This window comes from Sceloporus undulatus, chromosome 5 (genome assembly GCF_019175285.1).
Source record: "Sceloporus undulatus isolate JIND9_A2432 ecotype Alabama chromosome 5, SceUnd_v1.1, whole genome shotgun sequence".
Classification (NCBI taxonomy): Eukaryota; Metazoa; Chordata; class Lepidosauria; order Squamata; family Phrynosomatidae; genus Sceloporus; species Sceloporus undulatus.
In genome coordinates, this window is record NC_056526.1 from 63,915,550 (window position 1) to 63,938,518 (window position 22,969).

Here is a 22,969-nt window from a genome sequence, read left to right on the forward strand (position 1 = left end):
GCTAAACTATTCATTTGATGAGAAACCAGGCCAATCCACATGTCAGTAAATCACGCAGTGGCATTTATTAGCTCCCCTTTCCCTTAAGATCCTAATCAGCTCCATCCAGATCTCACTCTGCTAAGACCATACAATACAATACTATTGTAGGTGTAAATAAAATGCACCTGGAACAAATGAACTTTATTTGAACTCATGACACATTGTAAATAAATGCTCAATTGTCAATAAATAAAATATCATTTGGTTTTCATTGCCTACAGCTGAGGAATTGTCTATAGTATTTAACACTGAGGAAGCTTTACTGTTAACATGAAACGACAGAAATACACCAGGGTAAATGCATTTTATGAATCATTTGTTTATCCAGAGTTGGTATATCTTTTATTTTATTTTTATCCCAGACACTCTGAATGGAATTCAAAAACCTGCAAGGTTGCTTTCAAGACCCACTGGATAACTAGCGTTGTTCAACACCAGAATATAAAAATAGGAATCAAGCAGAATCTAAATGCTCTTTCCTAGTTCTGATGACACAAAAGACTTTGGCTTAACAGGCCATGCTCTCTGTCTCTATAATGCAGAGGTAAGGAAGTTAAAATAGACAGGAATGGGCCACTTTGAATCTGACAACCACACAGTGTTCTACTCAGTGAATGAAAAGACAAGAGGAACCGGGATGGCTTTCATACTAAGAAAAGATGTTGCAAAAGCCGTCAGAGGATACAATGCAAAATGGGAAACCTATGAATCTGATGCTTACTTTGTTTTTATTGTGTACAAATTAGAATTAGTTTAGAGATATTTTAGTCATGTAATGTTGTTATTTTAGATTGTATGCTGCTTGGCAGGTTTTTATTCTTTTTCTTCTTCTTTTCTCTTTTTATTTGACCCTTACTGTAAAGCACTGTGCAAACTTTACAGAACTCTATAAATAAATGTTAATAATAATAATAATAATAATAATAATTCAAGTATATGCACCAACCACTGAGACAGAACAAGAAGAAATTGATAGATTTTACGAAGAAGTACAGGAAGAAACTGACAACACACCAACACAGGATGTCAAGCTGATCATTGGAGATTGGGACGCAAAGGTTGGAAGTAAAGAAGAATCAAAAACAGTAGACAAATTTGGACCAGGCAAAAAGAATGAAGCAGGTGAGCATCTGATAAGATTTTTGAAAAGCCAGTAATCAGAAGAAGATAAAGGGGCTGTGCAGATTGGGGCCACGGCAACCGCACGCTGCAGCCCCGATCTGGCCTTTTTGCAACAAGAAGGAGCTGCAAAAACGGCTCCTTTTTGCACCCTAGAAAGGGCAACATAGCCACCGGTGCCATGCAGATGCTGTCAGGGATGATGGGAGTTGTAGCTCTTCACCTTTGGCTCGAACTCACCACCTTGTTACGCACCGCGCTGACCAGTTTTGGCCAGTGGTTAAAGCTTTGCTCTAAAGCAGCAGAGTTACAGAGAATAGGCTGAAGACCCTGACAAACTCTCCAAGCCTTCTCACTCTTGCTTCCACAGAAGTCTTCACCCTTCTTCAGGATCCAGCTGGCTCTTGTATCTTCACCCAAGATACCAGACAACTCAGTAGTCTTATATAAAAGATCTACTTTATTCTACTATATATACAGCTCCAAAACTATCCAATACAACTCCTCACTACTATCCACTACTACCCACAAAATACATTGGGATTCATAGCCATTATTATAGTCATTGGAAAAACACCACCCACTGTTGTCTGTTTCCAACCAGTGGGCGTGTACAACCATTTTCATTGGTTCTCTTGGTTCATCCCATAATTAATGATTTCATCATCTCAGCCTTGTCCACTTAACAACTCTCAGGTGTGTTCAATTATCCACTTTGCATTTCTGTCCTTGGCATTTAGGACTTGTTAATTACATTACCTATTACACCTGTGTGGCTCCTAATTGCTTCTGCTGAGTCATCCTGACTCTCACATACAAGTTTTATTTCTTTCACTGTATATCCCATGTTGCTTTTTCCTTAACAGATGCCACGCCCCAGCACCATCCCAGGGCAGCCGAGGATGCCGGTCTCCACAGCCCCTAAAAATGGGGAGGGCAGCTATGAAAGAACTAGAAAAGATTCTAAAATTCAAAGACATATAACTCAGCACAAATGTCAGACTCATAAAAGCCACTGTATTTTTATTACCATGTATGGATGTGAGAGCTGGACAGTCAAGAAAGAAGATAGGAGGAAAATCAACTCATTTGAGATGTGGTGCTGGAGAAGAGTGCTTAGGATTCCATGGACAGCCAAAACGACAAACAAATGGGCCCTAGAGTAGTTCAAGTCAGAAACATCTCTAGAAGCCAAGATGACAAGACTTAGACTGTCATACTTTCGACACATCATGAGAAGGCATGAATAGTTGGAAACGACAATAATGTTAGGAAAGGTGGAGAGAAGTAGAAAGAAGGGAAGACCACATGCTAGATGGGTTAACTTTATTAAAGAAACCATGAATATGAGTTTGAAGAAGCTGGCCATGGGTCGAGATCGATGCGAAGGCAATTAACAACAACAACAACAACAAAGGGATATCTAATGATCCAGACATTTTTAAACTGCAATATAGGACCTGATTTCACAATAAGAGATCAGTGGCAGATAGGGTTGCCATTTCACAGCAGTGGGCAGGACTTTCCCGCCTTCTGGGGGGTGTGCACGGTCCTGCCCTGCCCTCCCCTCCCCCCATTCCCAGGTGGTTGCCCGACTCAGGGCTCCCAGGGCTGCTGCCTCCTTTTCATACAGTGCTGAGCATCAGGGCTGGGGCTAGCAGAGAGCGGGGTCTGCTACTCTGCCCTGCCCCTATTGGCCAGCCCTCTCAAGGAGCCAGCCCTATGCTTCCTTATTTGGGCATGCTCCAACTTCCAAGCAGAGAGAGCTTTGCAGGCAAGTTGCTTTTTGTTCTTCCCCTCTTTCTCTTTCTCCTCCTTCTCTTCTTCTTGTTATTCCGTTTTTTTCTTCTCCTCCTCTTCCCCTCCTCTTCCTCCTCTCCTTTTTCTTCCTTTCTTCCCCCTCCTCATCTTCTTTTTCTCTTTGTTCCTATTCTTCTCCTTTCTCCTCCTTTTCTTCTTTCTCCTTCCCCTTTTTTCTCCTCGTCCCCCCTTCCTCCTCTGCTGTTGTTGTTGGCATTGTTGTTGTTGTGTGCCCAACTCCTTTCTGACTTATGGCAACCCTGCCTCTAGCCCCCTTATTTACCCCCCTCTCTCTAAGCCCCCCTCCTCTTCTTCTCAGGGGTCCAGGGCTTCTCAAGGCTTTGCCCCCATTACAAAAGAAAAAAGACTTTGCAAGGGATCTGACCCATAAATCCCCCCTAAGTTGAGACATACCTGGGGAAAAAGAGGGGGTGAGGGGTTTGGGGGGGAGGGTTGGAGGGGGCAAGGAAAAGGAGGAAGGGGAGAATTGCTAAGAAGGCTTGGGAGTGGGACATGTAATTTGCAGTGGCACAAGGGACTGCCTGTGGTCTTTAAATGTTATGCATGCTTGGGAGTGGGAAATGTAGTTTGCAGTGGCACAAGGGACCGCCTGTGGTCTTGCAAATGCTATGCCTGCTTGGGAGTAGGAAATGTAGTTGTAGAATTGGGGGGGGGGGTTTGCCCAGAAAGAGAAGTACATTTCAGCCATCTGTCTAGGAATAATGCCAAAATGTCCTCCATTTTGAGCATGCCTAAGAAACATGCATTTATATTAACATTTTTTAAAAATTATCAAATCTTTCATGTGTCCTCCATTTTAAAAAAAATGTGTCCTACATTTGAAAATGTGGCCCTACATTTGTCCTACATTTGTCCCGGTTTGGAGGTCCTGACTTATGGCAACCCTAGTGGCAGAGGAACAGGAACCTATTGACCACAATTTTTCCCTTGGCCACCAAGGACAACTCAACGTTTAGTTCCTTGCTCTGAGTGATATTCAAATTACTTGAAAAATATTACTGATTTTTTTTATAAAAAAAGATATTGCTAAAAACAAAAAAGTCTAAGATAATGCAGGTTTGCTCTTGCTACAAACCCAAAAGGGCTAATCTTCTGGAACATATTTCCTTCAAACAGCTAAGCTGTAGCTGTAGCCAGAACAGAGCATTATACTGTATTTAAGGAGCTTATTTCGCTGTATTACATATCTGGTGAGGAATAAATGATGAAAAACATGTATCTTACATGAAAGCTTTCTTCCAGTAGATATATTGCATTCTGTTAATCTATTTTGCCGAAAAATTGTATATTACCATTTTTTGTTGTTTAAAAATAAACTGGGTAGATGAAATAGAGGAGAAAGAATTATATACCATTTTGCCAAGTTACTAGACTAAACAAGATCTTACAGTTGAACTTTATACTGTGAGGCTGAAAAGATTCAACTAGAAATGCTAACAGATCATTTGACAGACCGTTACTGCTTTCTACGGTGTAACATCGTAACTGTTGTTGTTGTGTGCCTTCAAGTAGTTAAGCCTCCTTTCAATATTGTTCCTTTGGAAAGGTACATTAGTCAACTAAAGCCAACAAAAGGAAATAATAATGTGTTACTGCTGTCAAATATACATTTCACATCTGCAGGTAGAAGTGAGTGATGCTAATCTTTTCTGATTTATTTTACCATCAAGCAAAACACTTCTTGCTGTGGCAGACATGCCCGCTTTCTGCTTTAGTCTTCTTTCCAGATTAATAAGAGAAATTGTGGTTTTAAACTTTGTCAAATATTAAATAGTTGCCTCTTTCTTTCTCTCTGTCTCTCCTACACATATCTCACTTGTGAGGGAAAAGAGATCAGACACATCATCAATCTTGATGGCTTTAAAAAGGCTGTCAAGACAGATCTCTTCCTACAGGCCTTTCCTGAGTAACTGACATATTCACTCCCACTGATATATTATGACATGGTCTAGTTAACGACTCCCCCAAGATATCCGCCCCTATCTTTATTTGTTCTAATTGATTTTAATTGTATTTTATTATAATTGTTATTATTGTATTGATTTGTTTTAATGAGGGAGAGGAAATGGTATTTTTATTGTATTGTGTGGTTTTTATTGCTGTAATGCCGCCTCGATCTTTTAGGAGAGGCAGGGTAAAAAAATTTTTTATTATTATTATTAAATGGATTCTATTATGGCCATCTCTCCTCTGCTAGTATTCTATGATTCCATGATGGCCATGGAGATAGAAGACAAAACCAACCCCTTCTTAAATACAAAGCTATTCTAAACAGAAAAAAGTAATGGATTCCCCTAAGATGTTAAAATAAGTTCAGTATTAGACAGCCATCCTTAAAAAGTCATTATAGACCAAGAATCCTAAACTATGTCTAAGATCGTTTTCCAATATACTATAGGCTTTTAATATATAATCATGTCAGGGTGGTTTTTAGATGGGGTGTGAACTTTAGTTATGGTGTTTTGTTTTTTTTAAAAAAAAACCCTGTTGTATATTTTAATGTAATTTTATATGGTTTTTAATTAGATGATTTTAATTGTTTTTAAGTTTTAAAACATTTTTTATCTCTGAACCCCATCAGGCCCCCTTCTGAGAGAAAGGCAGCATAGAAATGGAATAAACAAATGAACAAATAAATTAATTACGTTATGAAATTTTCATGAGAAAAGTACCCCTTCTGCTACAAATCACTGGTGCCACACATATGCACATAATCTTGAATAATCTACCAATCACAGTCACAATAATCTGAGGCTGGACAGAGGGTGAAAAAGAATTTGCCTGGCTCCTTATTTTCCCATAAGGTCACAAAGAAGGATTTCTAACATAATCAAGCTGTAATCCTAGCAGCTTGTTGTAGGACCTCATGCAATTATTTCTGTGAGAGTACTAACATGCTACAGTAAGACAATCACCTCCAGGCACCCTGTTATTACACAATGACATATCATAAGACTGCTTTTCTTAAAATCACCACTATACTTAGACACATAAGCAAAATGCCCTACAGTCAATGCTTTAGCATATACATATACCACGTAATAACAGAATTATCAAAACAAAATACCATCTGGTAAGAACATTCTCAAACATTTTAGTAATCATGCTTTCTGTACTAGCAATGAGCTCAACATAAGTACAGGCTATACTTTTGTTTTCCTACATCCAAAACTGTAAAAGGCCTTAACTGGCCCTATACAGAAATATAGTTACTTCTGATTATATAGGGAAAAGACTGTTGTCAAATTCAAATCATTGACTAAGTTTTCTTTAACCTGGTGACAAATTCTAAATAACAGACAGAGGTGTGACCCTAAATTTAATTGTTAGTCCCAGCTACAACAAACCCATCAAATCAACTCCACACTTACATAAACACCATTACTTCAATGAGTCTAGTCTAGTTGAGACAAGCAATTGGATTTAGGCCATTACCGTATATACTAAACTATAAGTCGACCTCATGTATAAGTCGAGGGCAAGGTTTGGGGGCAAAATTATGGATTTTGATATAACCTGTGGATAAGTCAAGGGTAAAACTTAAGGGCATGTAACAAAGGATCTAAAGTATGGAGCTAAGTAAAACAATGCCAAAGAATGTACAAAATCCAAGCAGATATAACTAAAGGCTGGATGGATAAGAAAAAAGAGGGAGGTCAGTTCTTCCTGGATAGATATTACTCTTGCCTTTCACCAGGCGTTAGTTCCTGTTTTGTTTAATAAGAGTTTAAGTATAATATTTACATTGACCGTGGATAAGTCGAGTAAGGTTTTTTTAGGTCAATTTTTTGACTTAAATTTCTAGACTACTACATGAGTATATATAGTAACTGTAAAGGAATACATACAAATTACTGCATGCTAATTTGAACAGGTATCATTCACATTATACTGAAATATACTTAAATTACTTTAAAATCTGAAGTCAGATACAGATTGAGTCTCCCTTATTTGAAATGCTTGAAAACAGATGTTTAGGATTTTTTCGATATTGGAATACCTGTATTTAAACATATGTACATAAGGAGCTATCTAGGAGATGAAACCCAAGTCTAAACACACAACATTCATGTATGTTTCTATACACCTTATACACATAACCTGAAGGTAATTTTAGACAATATTTTTTAATAACATTGAAAATTCTTGAAAAAAGTTTGTGTACATTGTGCCATCAAAAAGTAAAGATGTCACTATCTCAGCCATGCATGGAAAAAGATTTGATTTTTGGAGTATTTCAGATTTTGGAATTCTGCATCATAGAGACTGAACTCTGTATAAGTAATTATTCTTGCTGTATGCAACATTTATTCTATCAGCATCTCTTCAGAAAAAAAATACCAACACAACTCCATGCACAGAGACATACAATATATAGTTATAGTAATCAAATTTAATAGAACTAGGAATTGTTTGCATATCAGTCTGGCTTACTGACTCATTAGGATATCCATACTGAACTCTGAGTTTCACTACTCTGCTGGAAAATCAGATGTGTCAACTACCAATTATTTTTATTTAGTTAATCTATGTGCCACCTTTTTCCCAGTACTGAAGAATTTCAGTATCTATACAGATAAACTGAAGCAGTGAAAAGATAAAGAGAACTAAGTTAAAATAAAATATCACTCAGGAGAACAAGAGGTGCTGTAAGCTATATATCAGAGAACGATACAGACAAAACCACCTCTGAGTATTCCTTGCCTAAGAAAGCCCTGTGAAAAATTCATGGGGTTGCCATAAGTCCATAGGTGACTTGAAGGCACGCACACACCTTTAAAAACAAAATCTCCCTCCAAAAAACCTTGTGACTTGATTCTATGACGAAAGCAAGTTCAACTTTAACAGTAATCTATTTGACCACTGGAGGCCACTATTACTCTTCAAAAACACCCTGCCTACCATTCAGTTAATTTCTTATGTAGCTTTTATATTTTTCAGATTTTAAGGAAGAAAAGGCAACAATAGAAACAAAGAAATTATTGACAATCAAGTCTACTGCACAGTTATTGGCAACCGAGTCTACTACACTCAGATCACTACTTATAGAAAAAAAAGTTGAAGTTGCACAGAACCCATGTAATACCAGTTTTAAAGAAATGGCACCGGTTGCTTCCAAGGTGATGGTGATGACATTTAAAGCTTCAAATGGCTTGGAACACTGGCACTTGAAAGAAAGAAACCTGTCAAATATACCTGCCGAATGCCTGAGGCCTTGAGGGAGTTTCCTCTGTCTCCCAGCAGAAGGACAAATACAAGGTGCGAGGATGCCAAAGAAGACAAACACAACGTGTGAGGATGTCAAACAGGTATTTTCTGCTGTGGTGCCTAGGCTGTGCAATGGAAGCCTGAATGGTGCCATGTTGGCTTCTTTTCAACACCAAGTTAAAACATGGCTTTTTATCAATAACTTTTGAGGTAACAATTTTGTCTAAATCTGTACAGTTTTTAACTGTTTTGATTTGTTTCAATAGTTAAACTGATCAATGTGTTTTTAGATTGTTTAAATTATTTTTCATTATCTTAAAAATTATGTAAATTGTTTTAAATTTGTTTTATCTGTATGGTATCCCATATGCCCTGTGAAAGATAAAAGTAAAGGTATTCCCCAATGACAAGGTGTCTGGCCATAGGGGGCAGCACTCATCTCTATTACTAAGACAAAGAACTGGCATTGTCAGAGACTACTCTGTGATCATGTGGCCAGTATGATTGCACAGAATGCTGTCTACCTTCCCACCGAAATGGTATCTATTTATCTACTTGCATTTGCATGCTTTTGAACTGATAGACTGGCAGAAGCTGGGATGAGTGATGGGAGCTCATCCCTTTATGTAACACCCGGGCCTGGAACTGCCAACCTGCCGATCTTGCAATCAACAGTCAGCATCTTAACCACTTGAGCCACTGCACCCCCGTGATACAGAGGATATAAATATATAAACATGATTGATCATTGCTACTAAGACCGTGAAGCATAAATGCATTCTAAAATTTTGATCAAAACATTACCTTGCTAAATGTTTGAACCATTAAAAAGTCTCAGAAAAATGTTCTGCGGGCCTCATTTTTATTATACTTTTATGTTTAATATGGTGTCTTCATAGGTAAATGAACTTACCTGGTTTCATGCTATGTTGTAGGCATACATAATGGCAATTATGTTTATAAATACAACTGAACAAACACTGCTCTAATATCAAACAGTTATCTATGCCCCTCCCCAAGCAAATGGATAACAATAAATGAACTTTATTGAAAAACAATCCATCCTGCAAGTACTTTCAGGTATTTATAGGTCAGACCTCCAACTACAGCTGGCATGTTAAAGTATGACTAGACAGAACTGCATTCACATTGCCAACCTTTTAATAAAGCTTCAAGGCTTTTTAGTAAAGAAAGCATCAAACATGTTATTCACAAATTGTTTTCCAATATAAACAAATGTTGGTTCTATAGATCTCAGAAATTTTAAAAATCTACAATACCTATATTCAGGCTGACGACCAGGTGGGTGCTCTTCCCTTGACCATCTATATCCTGGATCATCCTATAAAATAAAAGGAACAACCTGAAGATTATCATTTCATATAGTACTTTCCTATTATACTTTAGAAACAGATAATTTGACAGTAGCTTATGTGTCTTGAAGTTGATTCTGACTTGCAGCAAACCTATTATGGGATTTTCTTCACAAGAGTTGTTCAGAGGGGGTTTGCCATTACTTTCCTCTGAGGCCAAGAGAGTGTGACTTGACTAAGGTCACCCAGGAGGTTTCCACAGCTGAGTGTGAATTTGAACCTGGTCTCCTGAAGACCAGCTATTCAGCCTTCAATACCACACTTGTTCAAAAATTTTAAAAAATATTAAATGAAAAAATTAACTGGAAAAAATTAATTTGAAAAATCTGAGACTAGTTTGCTGAGTTGTTGCATCAAGAAATGAACACTTATTATTAGGCACACTGACTAAAACTGCTTTGTAGTCTCTTCAGTCTAACAGACAACATCTCAATTGATTGCATTCAGTAAGCAAATGGAGTACACATATTCAAGAGAGAAGAGCACAAAAAGGGCTGTTCAAGTAATAAGGCAATGCACCAACCTAAAGGTAATGCCATGTATTAAGTTTCTACACCTGAGTTCATAGCCCCATGACCGTTTTATTACTGTTTCTTCCAACTCTACAACTCTACTATGAATCTATGGTGTTTATCAGACAAGCTCTTAAAGAGGTACTATTCCAGTGTGACTCCTCTAGCTGCCTCCTGTTGCATGCTGGGATTGGCAGTTTTAAGGAGGGGTATTTAGAATTCTCAGGCAGAGAAGTTCAGCTCCTTAAAACTGCCAATCCCAGCATGCAACAGGAGGCTGCTAGAGGAGTCACACTGGAATAGTAGCTCTTTAAGAGCATAGTGTGATAAACATCCCTGAATTCTACAAAAGATCTACAGTGCTTATGGTGGCTAATTCAGATAGCATTCCCCCTTTAAGGCTGTTAGCTCATGACATAAATACATAAATTCCAGAGGACAGCTTGTATTTATATCATGATAAAATGACTTACAGTCATGATTGTGACATTGCACAACACTCGTACTCTCAAGAGGAGAGCAGAGACACAGTTATGCCTCCAGTACTACAGTGCAAATGTACACAACAGCATGGCCACTATACTGTAAGTCTCACTTTGCCATGAGCTCAGAATGCTATGGGATGTGTTGTGCAATAGGCACCAGAATGCTATGGGAATTGTTAAGCAATGAGAGCTTCCATTATGCAAAAGGACACCACAGAGCAGGCCCCAATAGACACAGTCACAATTCATTAGAAATGCTTCATGTCCTGTGAGTGATACAGCTATGACTTCATAAAGTTATGATTCATAACCTCTAATGCAGAATCTCAGTTTTTATTAGGACAAATAGCTTCCAGCATTGTACCTATGAGAAAATAAATTGTAAGACTTACAATTCTTTGTGGTGGTCCACTTCTTCTTTCATAGGCCAAGCCACGACCTTCTCCATAGTCTCGATAGCCAACAGGAGAATGCCCATAGTCATATCTGTATTCCCCAGGTCTCTCTGAAAGCTTCTTTGGTGCAAAGTTAACTACTCGATGGTAATCATCCTAAACAGTGAAATATGCAACATCCTATTTTTAAGAAATCTAGTACAAAATAATAAGTCTGAAAGACCAATAAATAGTCATTTTAACTTGTTCCATTTAAAAAAATCCAAGGGAAGTAAAGATACATTCTCTGTTAAAGAAAACAAGACTAATGAAATAGCCTAGATGCCACAAAGAGTACAAAATGATGCCATGATAGATTGTGGCTATCATGTAAGAATCCTTAAAAGTGAACACATATTTGAATTGGACAGATATATATACCAGTTTTCCAATCATTCTTTGAAAACTCTGCCATTACTTGTAAAATGTTATGAAAACCTTTAAAAAAAAACCTGCCAATAAATACTTAATGTAAGGTATTCAATCATTTTAGAATAACCAGCCAAGTTACATTTAATCAGGGGGAAACTGGATTCATGGGATGGGTGAGGGATCTTGACGTCTTCCATTACATTCTCTTTTCAGTGTTTTTTAAAACGAAATTTAAACAAAAATTACTAATTCTGTTTAAAATTCAAGAATTCTGTCAAACTTAATATAATGATGTCAAGCAAAAAAATAATAATCCTGATTTATTTAAGGAAGGCCTTGGGCTTCTTTCACCCTATCTACTTATGGTTCCAAAAGGGCTTCTGAAGGCAGTTTACATGAGGCAATCCTGATAAAAGTTTTTTTAAAAACAAATAAACAAACCACTAGACATGTCCATGCCCAACATACCTCTAGTAACTCCTTATATGTGACACACCACTATAGGTATGGGGAATAAAATAATTCTGAGAATCTGGTTAAAATGACTGTTAAACATGAAGCTGGGTTTTGAAAATCAGCATATATTTAAGCAACATTAAAATTTAGAAAGATAAGCTATCTGCTATTTGTATACTGAGGCCTGACTCTAACTAGAATTGTCCCGAAGACCCACTGAACCAATGAAACTTACATATGTGTTGACTTTCCAACTGATTTAACAGGTCTACATGAGTTAGTAGTAAAAAGGCCTAAGATTACTACAGATTTTCTTTAACTGACAAAGCCTATAAAGATGCTATAATGGGCAGTTGTTGTGGGCCTAGGGCCAATTTGCTGCTCTGAGATGCTGCAAAGATCCTTGGACTGTCAGAAATCCCACCTTCCCAAAATAAAACCAGAAGTATGAGAATTTTTCAACAGTGAAGCAGGGTCCTGTGACCTATTTCAAAGAAAGACAGATCACAACTCCTGGAGATCTCCCTTTTCCTTTTCCTTCCAGAAAAAACGGCCAGAGGAATCAGGAAGAATGTTAGAGGCTGCAAAAACAGCTTTTGGAGCCTGTCACTCTGACAGCAGTAATTTAGTTAGACAGGTCAGCTTCCACATCATACTAGGTTAATCAAAAGATAAATTTCTAACAGGCCATTCATGAACATCTGATTGGCTCTCACTAGCTCACTGCTATAGACAAGTGAGCTAGCATGAATTATGATGTACCTGTATACTGTTCATCAGAAGAGATTAACTGTGACAGTATAAAAGAGCATGGGTATATGTGACTAATACAGTCTAGTAGTAAGCAGATCAGCAACCACAGAATAGAAACTTAGGAAGAAGCAGAAGACATGTTGAAAGTTAGAAATCCTATGCTCTGACAGATTGCTCTCATACATGGGCCTACACTTTACTATGCCCTGCCAGGCTCTTGCTGATATGGAAAAGTGACAAAAGAGTCAATTACATCAGAATTTTTATTTCATGGAGCAGGTATCTTTCCCTTTACAAACACTGGGAATAAATTCATTTAAATACAGATGTAGGGCAAGTCTAAATGCATCACCATGTTTGTCATGTCACTGAGGGCTGCAAACTCTGTATCAGGGTGGGCTCCCTTTTTGCCCACCAGTATACAGTGTGTCTCTTCCCCCTTCCCACCCTGGAGATAAAACTCCTGACCTTAGGAAGGAAGCCACAATGAGAACCTCCACGGTGGCACAAAGGATGCATCCAAGGCTGGATCACCCACTCCAAAAGAGGGTAGATTTGGGGGGAGGGGTCCTACAGTGCCAGGACTGTGAGCGCCAGGATAGCTTGGTGGACAAACGAAAACAGAAAAATAGGCTAGGAAGACTAGGACAGAAAGTCTATTTCCTTCAGGACCATAACTGTTGTTGTTGTGTGCTTTCAAGTCATTTTTTACTTATAGCAACCCTAAGATGAAGAAATCATAGAGGTTTCTAGGCAAGATTTGTTCAGAAAGAGTTTGTCTTTGCCTTCCTCTGAGAACAGGCAGTTTAACTTGTTAATATTCTGCATAAATCCTACAATAATTACTTCAAAGGAAATTGAAATACGCTGGTACTTCTCACAATAATTCTCACAAATGCATTAGGAAATTGTTAGCCAAATGGTAGTTTTGCCTTTCATTGCATCCTGTTGCTAATTTGCTGCTGTAAAATTGACTGTCTGTCTGACTATACCCTAATCATTCTCCTCTCATATCCAGCATCTTGACAATGAAGAGAGCTTTCTGGCTCCTGAAAGAAGAATTAAGAAATAAAATGAATAAGACAACATCTATTCTGGGGTGAGTAAATACTTTCTTTTTCTAAAAAAAATCTGGCTATTCCTGCCATCATTTTTTTTTTAAACACACATTGTGCTTTTTCACAGCACAAAACATACTAATCTAGTTATATTGCTGTTGTGGCAGTTTCACTGTCCTTAGCAATTACAGGACACTAATTTCAAATTAACCATAAAATTATATTATCCATAAGAAATGCATATAGGGAACAGTGAGAGTAAACAGAACATTTGGAAAATGAAGCTAGGAGCAGCTATTCTAGTTATGAATCTAGTAAAGAGTTTTCATGTCAAGACAAATAATTAGAAAGCTGTATAGGAATCTTAGTATGCCCATATCCCAAGATGATATGTCTGACAAAAAAAGAGTACTCAAATGTAGTGATCAGTAGAAACACTGCAACCTATGATTGTTTAAAAGCTTGGTGCAGAAAAGGAGATATAAAAGCTTACCCAAAACCAGACTGAATAAAAAGGAAAGAAGTCAACCTAGATAACAAATGCTAATACCTGGTAATTTATGCTGCCAATTGTATACTGCATGCCCTGCAAATAAAATAATTTCAAAGAGATTTTTTAAAAATACTATTTATAACCACAAGGGCTCAACTTAAAGGATTATATTTTGAATATTTCTATACTGCACTTTCAACAAAAGCACTCAGGAAAGGAACACTACAATATCATAAAACAATGATAGAGCAAATTCAAACACCATGTCAAACACTGTCAGAGCCTTGAGAAAGAATGTACATTATTCCTGCTATAAAAAGGATAACAAAGAAAGTGGCCAAGGAGTTAGCTCAAGGCACAATTTCAAAGATAGAGTATCACAACCAAGCGGTCAGTTATAATGGGAAGATGTACCCAGATCTCATATTAGATAAGTATTTAAAGTCAAGCAGCAAAACTTTTGCTTGAAATGGCTTCGGTTTGCCTTGACAATACCCATTTTAAAGGATAGTCAAAAAGACTCTTATGTTAAGAGTTTTGACCAATTACTGAAGTCCAGGAAAAAACTGAATCCAAATGAATCCATTGTGATCCAACAATGATCTTTTGTAACCTTCACCAGGAGAACCTCATCTTTCTTCCTCTGCTCCTCCAGCAACAGTCCTCCACTGCACCAATAATTGATTTTTGCAGTCCATGGGGATGGGTGTTATCAATTCTGACAGAAGCAATGGTATTCCACAGAAATACACTACTGAATTGTAGTCACTGATTTGACTTGTCTCTGTATAATAACCAATTCTATCATTACCTTTTTTTCTATTAAGATTAAGATGAAAACTGGGGAGCAAATGAAGAAAGCAAAAGGTAGGAATCACAGCAACATCAAAACAGCAAAATGCTAGTCTGACACATAGCTGAGGAAGCCCTACATCTAGTCCACAAATCCTGTACACCAAGAAGGTACTTTGAAGCTTAGCAGTTAATTGTCCCTGATTTCTCATCTAAACTTTGCATCAAATGTTTTTATATGCTGGCTTCACTTAGGTTCTACAGCCAAATCCCATTTAAGAAAGCAAAGAACACCAACATCAGAACAAAAATGGAATTTTGGTTCTGTAAATTAATATTGTACACCTGTGCAAAATCCATTTTGCCCAATTGTTGGTCCAAGATAAAGTAAGCATAACTGAATTAACAGAATGCACATATGAATTAATAGAATATAGATAAAGTTCTATTTTAGTTGGGACTAACAACTGGAATGAGTCCTTTGTCCTCAGGACATATTGATGCACTGATGTATGGTACATGCAGTGTATCACACGTGCAACTTTGTGACACACAGTCATCTGGGGGTCCACTAGGATGGCAGCTAGCCAGGAGGGAGGTAACTGGAGGTTAAAGGTGGTGTGTTCGTGCAATGGTCCACATGCATGGTGGGGAGGTAAAAAAACAAGTGGCACGGCTTGACACCACGCGGTGTGGACTGCCTGTGAGTGTTCAGCCTGCCTTTGGAGCTGGCCATGCAGACAGTGGGGTTTCCACCCACTTTCTTACAACCCAGGATTGAGCCGCTTTTTCCTGCCAGTCTGCTCAGCCCCCTAGATTCTGCACAGGACTGCAGCTGGAAAACATCATTCACTTAGGAAATCATTAACACTGAACTCATCAGGTTTTAGAAATACAGTGAACTGAGAAGCAAATTTAATTTCAATCCGTTATTTGATCAGAAAGAAACTGCCCTTAGAACACTTAAATTAAATATGCTAATGATTACAAATAGAAACACTGCTTCATGCTGAATAGCAGTATTAATGCACACAGATAAAGAAACCATGTTACTTCCAATAATGAAACAGAATGTGATCATGCATAAGATGCATCAGATGCTGTGTTTTATAGTCCCAAAGAATGGTTCAAGATGCATCAGATGTTGTGTTTTATAGTCCCAAAGAATGGTTCAACTCACACCATTAGTTGTATAACAAAAGGTGAAGGAAACACAATACAGAAGGAAATGGAGGAATCTGTCCAAGTTCTAAAGGCCTATCAAGTTAGCATCATTATTATTATTTAACAGCTTGACAGTTCACACAGATATTCGAGAATTAACTTATTAGAAACAAAGTTCTGTGTAATTTTAAAAAATTAAAGCATTTTTGTTAACTATATCTAAAGAACAAACCATTTCTGTCTTCTCTAAAATCTAAAATCTACCGAAGGAATAATGCAAAGCAAGTAGACTATTTCACAGTGACACACATTATTTAATAAAACATATTTTCTCCAATTTATATTTTCTGTTCACTAAACTAACCCATGTCTACTGAATTTCCAAACAGAAGTTACAAATCGAGTCATCATCAAGACTCCTAGCCCTATTATTATATGGGCATTATGGACTATCTTGTGCCTGTAAAACACTGGTATCTTAAATGTATGTAATTGAGAAATGCTCCAAGACAATATAATATATGGGAAATTAAAATGATAAAGAACTATTAGCTAAAATTAGAGAATGTACATTAAGAACAATCTACTAACCTCAGGACGTGGAGGAAGCCGTTCCCGTGGAAGTCTTTCATATCCAAAATGCTCTTCAGACCACATTTCACCTCTTCGGTATGCCACTAAAGATAGAAGTTTGATGAAGTTATGTTTGGCAAAAGATGAGGGGTATAATATCCTGCACTGCAAAAAAACCTTCAAGGTATTAGTGGCAGACTGTCAGATATTTGTTTTAAAAATAATTTCCACTGATTTTAATGAAACATTCCTAAAGTCAATGTTTAACATTTCTTTCAGTAAGCACTATCTAAAATACTATCAGAGAAAAACATGTCTGAAATCATAAATAAATCCAAACTTCTACTGCATATTGTTTAAACCATTTATTTTTAAAATTAAGATGCATAAAACTCTTTGGTAACGATGTAAAATGAATGAGCCAAAAGTCAGAAATCATGAACACAAACTAGCAAACAAAGAACTAGCAAACATTGGAATATTCTTCTTCAAACCACTGCTAATAGCAAGAATACCATACAAAATCATTAGTAAATCCTGGTTAATATGAGTTAGTAATAGCAAGCGATAGCAAAAACATTTCTATACCGCTTACCGATGTACTAAGTGTTTTACGAAGTAAAGGCTAATGGCCCCAACAAGCTGGGTACTCAGTTTAGCGACCTACAGAAGGATGCCAGGCTGAGTTGACCCAGAGCCCCTGACTGGTATTGAACTCACAACCTTGTGGTTTGTGAGTGAGTGGCTGCAGTACAGGCATTTAACCACTGAGGGACCAGGGCTGCAGCAAATAGTTTCACACAGAAAACATAACCAGCAGTGTTTCTCACACATTGATTTATCCTACTAATGCAAATTAAAAGACTGATATACTAAACCATTTCAACCTATAGAATATTTTGAATTGAGACAGATAACTAAGGCCCGGTCCAGACGGGTGCCATAGGATGTCCTCGTCATGTGCAATGGGCAGGGCTTCTAGATGCCCCTCGTCCCTGATGAAGGCATCAAAATGACGGTGCCCTATACAGATGGGTGCCACGGATGCCTAGTGTCTGTATGTCACTGCCCCAAAGGTGGAGTGGGGCTGTGGCAACTGCATGCTGTAGTCCCAGTCTGCCTTGAAGCCACTTTTTGGGCAGCGAAAAACTGGCTCTTCCCTACTGTCACAGCCAGAAGCCGGTGTTAAGGTACTCTAGTGGAGTGCGTCATCATGCGGAGCAGCTGGAAGCCAGTCCACGTGTGGGCGGCTGTCCAGCTTGAAGCTGGCTTCCAGGCGTCTTATGAGGCGTGTGCCATCTGTACGCCATGCCCCAAGATGCCCAGTAGCCAGCTTTTTATGCCTGTCTGTTTCACACTTATATTCTAAAAGGATTCATTTGGAGTACTGCATTCAGTTTTGGGCACCTCATTTTAAGAATGATATAGACAAGTTGGAGCAGGTTCATAGAAGAACAACAATAAGAAACATGGAGAACAAAACATATGTAGTGAAGCTGAACGAGCCAGACATGTTCAGACTGATGAAGAAAAGACTGAGGAGTGACATGGTTGTACTCTTTAAATAAAACATCAAGTTCAGCTTTGTGAAGAGAAGACTGAGGACTGACATGGTCGTACTGTGCAAATACCTTAGAGGCCATTACAAAGAGGAGGGTGCAGGCTTGTTCTCTCTTGCCTCAGAGAGTAGAACTAGGGCTAATGGTTCTAGGCTACAGTAGGCTAGATGTCAACTGAACATTAGAAGGGGGTCTCCTTCTGTGGATGAGACAAAATGAGACTTGACAGCTATAATTCTGGAGATGCTCCAGCTAGAAATCCTGCATTTAACAGGTAGTTGGACCTGGTGGTCCATGAGGTCCCTTCCAACTCTATGATTAAGCTCTTATACAGTTACTGAATTAGTTAAAAATTATCAGAGCAGAATCGTGGCAATCTATTCCCACTATTCCCAAAATTATACCTATTAGGCATATGTGAAAATGAGGAAATAGAAAACAAATATGGGAAATTGTTATTTTATATAACATCAAGTGCATGAATTGTATATGCCAGTAAATGGAAGTCAACAGAATGCCCCTCGTTAGAAGACTGGTTGAATAAATTAACTGATCTGATACAAATGGACAAGCTTACTTGCCTTTTGAGAGGACAGGATTGGGAAATATATGGAAAAATTTGGGAACCTTTTGACAGATACTTAGACAAGAATAAGGTTAAAGATAATAATTGATATGAACACACAGCGTAGATAGGTGAGTGAATTTCGATAATGTAATAAAAATGTGAAGTAGAAGTAATTTCCTCTAACCTGGAATAAAAATCAGGAATGATCAAGTTGACTTAGACCATAGGTCGGCAACCTGCGGCCCGCACCGGCTTTTTGCCTCTATGGGCGCCGCCATTTTTCCTCCCAAAAATGGCGGCGAAGTCTCGCGCGCGAAGACTTCGCCGCCCTTTGGAAGAAAAAATGGCGGCACCCCCTAACGGTGAGTCTTGCGCGACCTTTGGTCGCGCGAGACTTCACCGCTATGGGCAGCGGGCCTTAGAGACGCGCTGCCGCCCCAGGAGTCCCCCGGGGCTCCGGAGGCGGCAGCGGGCCTTTAAGGGACCCGCTGCGCCCCAGGAGTCCCCAAACGGGGCTCCGGAGGCGGCAGCGGACCTTTAAGAGCCCGCTGCCGCCGCTGGAGTCCCCAAACGGGGCTCCGGAGGCGGCAGCTGGGCCTTTAAGTGACCCGCTGCCGGCCCAGGAGTCCCCAAACGGGGCTCCGGAGGCGGCAGCGGGACCTTTAAGAGACCGCTGCGCCGCTGGAGTCCCCACAACGGGGCTCCGGAGGCGGCAGGGCCTTTAGGGACCCGCTGCCGCCCCAGGGAGTCCCCAAACGGGGCTCTGGAGGCGGCAGTGGGCCTTTAGAGGACCGCTGCCGCCCCAGGAGTCCCCAAACGTTTTTAACAAGACTATTTCTAGTCCCATCACCACACGAACACAGCATTTTCAAATACTACTTACTTTTTGGCTTACGTCAACACGTTCCTTCCGTCCCGATCAACTAGCTCCTGCATGTTATAAAACAAATGTGTTGGGGGGGGGGGGGACACCATTAATTACAATCACAGATTTAAAAAGATTAGAGCATTAGAGCCAACGAACTGCAGGCATAAGAATGCTTATGCAAATACTTTTCTTTCACAGCTAGACAGGAATTCAATCCATGGAGCAAGGTCTGTGGAATCTTACCACAGACTTTCTGCTTTCCAGTTCATACAAAACTGCTACAACAGTGTAAATTTACAGCGCTTTATAAATAAAGGTTAATAATAATAATAATAATAATAACAACAACAACCAAAATACAGCCTGAAACCATTTTTGAGCCCCACTCAGGATTTGTTTTAAATGGGTGTATGAGCAAAATAGCTTCCAAGAGTGGCAGCTTTTTAATTTATGTGACCTATGTTAAGAAAATGGGAAACAGAAGTAGACATCTAGTCCCTTCTGATTCTAATTTTTTACTCTTTCAGCTGCCTTTTCCCCTGACGCAGTGAGTGCTGCGGTGAAAGTGTTGCTCTCAGCCCTGCCAGTTGCTCAACTTTCACAAAGAACAGGCGTTTCCGTGCAAGTCATAGCACTAAGAAAAGAAAATAAGCTTCTTTACATCACTTCCTGGACCAGAGAGGAAATACAAACAAATGCTTACAAGAAAGTATACACAAGATTATGGGTTGCAGGAGGATGCAACTGGGTCTGGGAGCCTTAGCTGCTGTTTTAGAAAGACACATAGGAGAACATAATTTGACTAAAACTAGGAAAAAGCAAATGAATGATAGAGCTGATTAAATCATCCTCCTTCACTCTCAATAACTGCAGCACTGATGAAGTCTATCCACACAGTTTTGGGACACTTAGTCAAGTCCACATCTCTGCATATATTCTGGATATGTGTATCACTGAATGCAAAGCATTTCAGCCATCTTAGACCCATATTTAGATGTCCATTCAATTATCTCTACATTCTCCCTGCTAGCTATATATAAAGCAAGGAAGACCTAAGGGAGAAGAAATGAAATAACCAGTTTCTCTCTCCTTTCCCTGCTACTCAATTAACTTTTCCTTTATTACCAATCTCAATTCTGAAAACGGAAGGGCTGCTACGATTGCCTGGAAACACAGCAATATGAATTTCACAGAGTTTTCTTAGACAAGGGATCCTCAAAGGTGGCTTTGCCAGTTCCTTCCTCCGAGGCGCATCTACAGAATTAATGCACTCCGGAGCCACTTTTAACTGCTGTGGCTCAATGTTACGTAATTATGAGGCACGTCACTTTGTGAGATGTTCAGCCTTCACTGTCAGTGAGGTCTGGCGCCGCAGCAAACTCCAAATCCCAAGGTCCCTAAAACAGAGCCATGGCAGCTGAAGCAGCATCAAAGTGCATTAATTCTAAAGTGTAGCAGCAGCATGAAATATACACTACAGCGCCTTGTTCAGTCTCCCATCTAAGTACCAATCGGGGCTGACACAGTATATATGCTATTGGCATTATTTAAATACTCAGTTCTAGTTAACGTAGGGCCCAAACAGACAGGGCAAAATAAAGATGCATTGGGCCACTTTGGAGGAATGCTGTTTAAATGATGCACGCACCTTAAGAGGACAAAAGCTGCACCAAAGCTGCGCTCTAGTCTTTAGGACTGGAGCATAGCTTTGGCGCAGCTTCCGGCCTCATAGGACTCATGCATCATTTAAATAGCGTTCCTCCAAAGTGACCTGAAGCAGCTTCATTTTGGCCTCTCTGTACAGCCTCTTAGGTCGACAACACACTGCAGAAATAACCCTGTTTGAGACCGGTTTTAACTGCCTTGGCTCGATGCTAGCGAATCCTGGGAGTGATAGTTTATAGTGGCACTAGAGCTTTCTCCCTGACAGAGGAGGCTCAATGTCTCACAGACACTACAGTTCCCAGAATCCCCCAGCACTGAGCCAGGGCAGTTGAAGAGGTCTCAAACTGGATCGTCTCTAGTTTCCAGACTCAGAGGGGATGCGCTGCCTTTGGGGTATTTGGGCCCTCGATGCCTCCAACTGTCGGTTTACGGCCAGCCTAAAGAGACCGAACATGAGGGTAGGACTCTGGGGATCCAGGACCGATTCCCCGCTCAGCCCTGGAAACCCACTGGGCGAGGAACACACTCCCAGCCCCGGACAACCCTCCCTGATAGGGCCGCCATGAGTCAGGAAAGGCTCCCTTAAAGCCCCAGGGAACTCACCCGCCACAAATCAAAGCACGGGGAACAAGACGCAGGCCGCTTCCGGTACCTTGACCTACGACACAGGAAGTGCTCCGCTTCGTATGTTATTCCCCCACCTCTCTCCCTCCTTTCTTTCCTTTGGCCTCCAAACCATAGAGTAGGGAAGGCTAGACAGGACACACCCATTAAAATGGAAGCCGGAAGTGAAGGCGGTTTCCTTTTTTGCTCCGAACCATAGAAATGAGAAGGCTAGAGAGGACAACCCTGTTAAAATGGAAGCCGGAAGTGAAGGCGGAAAGGGGGAGGGATTTAAAAGACAAATATACACACACACACACTGCGGAAGGAATCCAGTTTGAGACCGCTTTAACTGCCCTGGCTCAATGCTAGAGGATTCTGGGAATTGTAGTTTTGTGAGACATTTAGCCCTTCTCTCTCAGAGAGCTCTGGGGCCACAATCAACTACAGTTCCCAGGACTCCTTACACTGAGACATGGCAGTTAAAGCGGTCTCAAACGGGATTACTTCTCATAGGGCATCACGTCTAATAAGGCTGCATCTGCATTGCAGAGGTAACACAATATATATGACAGTTAAATAACGCAGTTTTAACTCTCACGGCTCCGTCCTATGGAATCCTGGGATTTGTAGTTTGTTGTGGCACCTGACAGAGAGAAAGCTAAACGTCTCAGAGAACTACAGTTCACAAGATTCCACAGCATTGAATCACGACAGTTAAAGCACTGTCAAACTGCAACAACGCTGCAGTGTAGATGTAGCCTCAGTGAAAAGCCAACTGGAGTGTGTGTGTATACACAAACACACACACACTTAGAGAGAGAGGGATCTAGTGGGGCGTAGTGGTTGTGCGTTGGACTAGGGTTCAGATTCCAGCTTGGCCATGTAAAGCCGCTGGGTGATCCTGGGCAAATCGCAGTCTCTCAGCCTCAGAGGGAGGCAAAGGCAAACCACCTCTGAAGAAACCTGCCAAGAAAACCCCATGATAGGTTCGCCTTAGGGTCGGCATAAGTAAAAAAATGACTTGGAGGCATACAAAAAAAATGTCTGT

At 39.8% G+C, this 22,969-nt stretch overlaps 1 protein-coding gene across 4 annotated transcripts in view; it reads right to left on the reverse strand.

Moving 5' to 3' along the window:
• Window positions 1-22,060, reverse strand: part of PPHLN1 (periphilin 1) — a 42,227-nt gene extending 20,167 nt beyond the window's left edge. For 2 of the 4 annotated variants that reach the window (XM_042468167.1, XM_042468166.1), the window contains exons 1-7: window positions 21,919-22,060; window positions 19,666-19,712; window positions 16,674-16,759; window positions 14,184-14,219; window positions 13,568-13,624; window positions 10,953-11,111; window positions 9,471-9,532 (exon numbers count right to left, since the gene is read on the reverse strand). In XM_042468167.1, coding sequence (XP_042324101.1) covers window positions 9,471-9,532; window positions 10,953-11,111; window positions 13,568-13,624; window positions 14,184-14,219; window positions 16,674-16,759; window position 19,666 — 401 coding nt within the window. In that variant the 5' untranslated portion in view covers window positions 19,667-19,712; window positions 21,919-22,060. The remainder of the gene's footprint in view (window positions 1-9,470; window positions 9,533-10,952; window positions 11,112-13,567; window positions 13,625-14,183; window positions 14,220-16,673; window positions 16,760-19,665; window positions 19,713-21,918) is intronic. The other 2 variants (XM_042468168.1, XM_042468170.1) reach the window with 2 other exon arrangements.
• Between the last annotated feature and the right edge of the window lie 909 nt (window positions 22,061-22,969).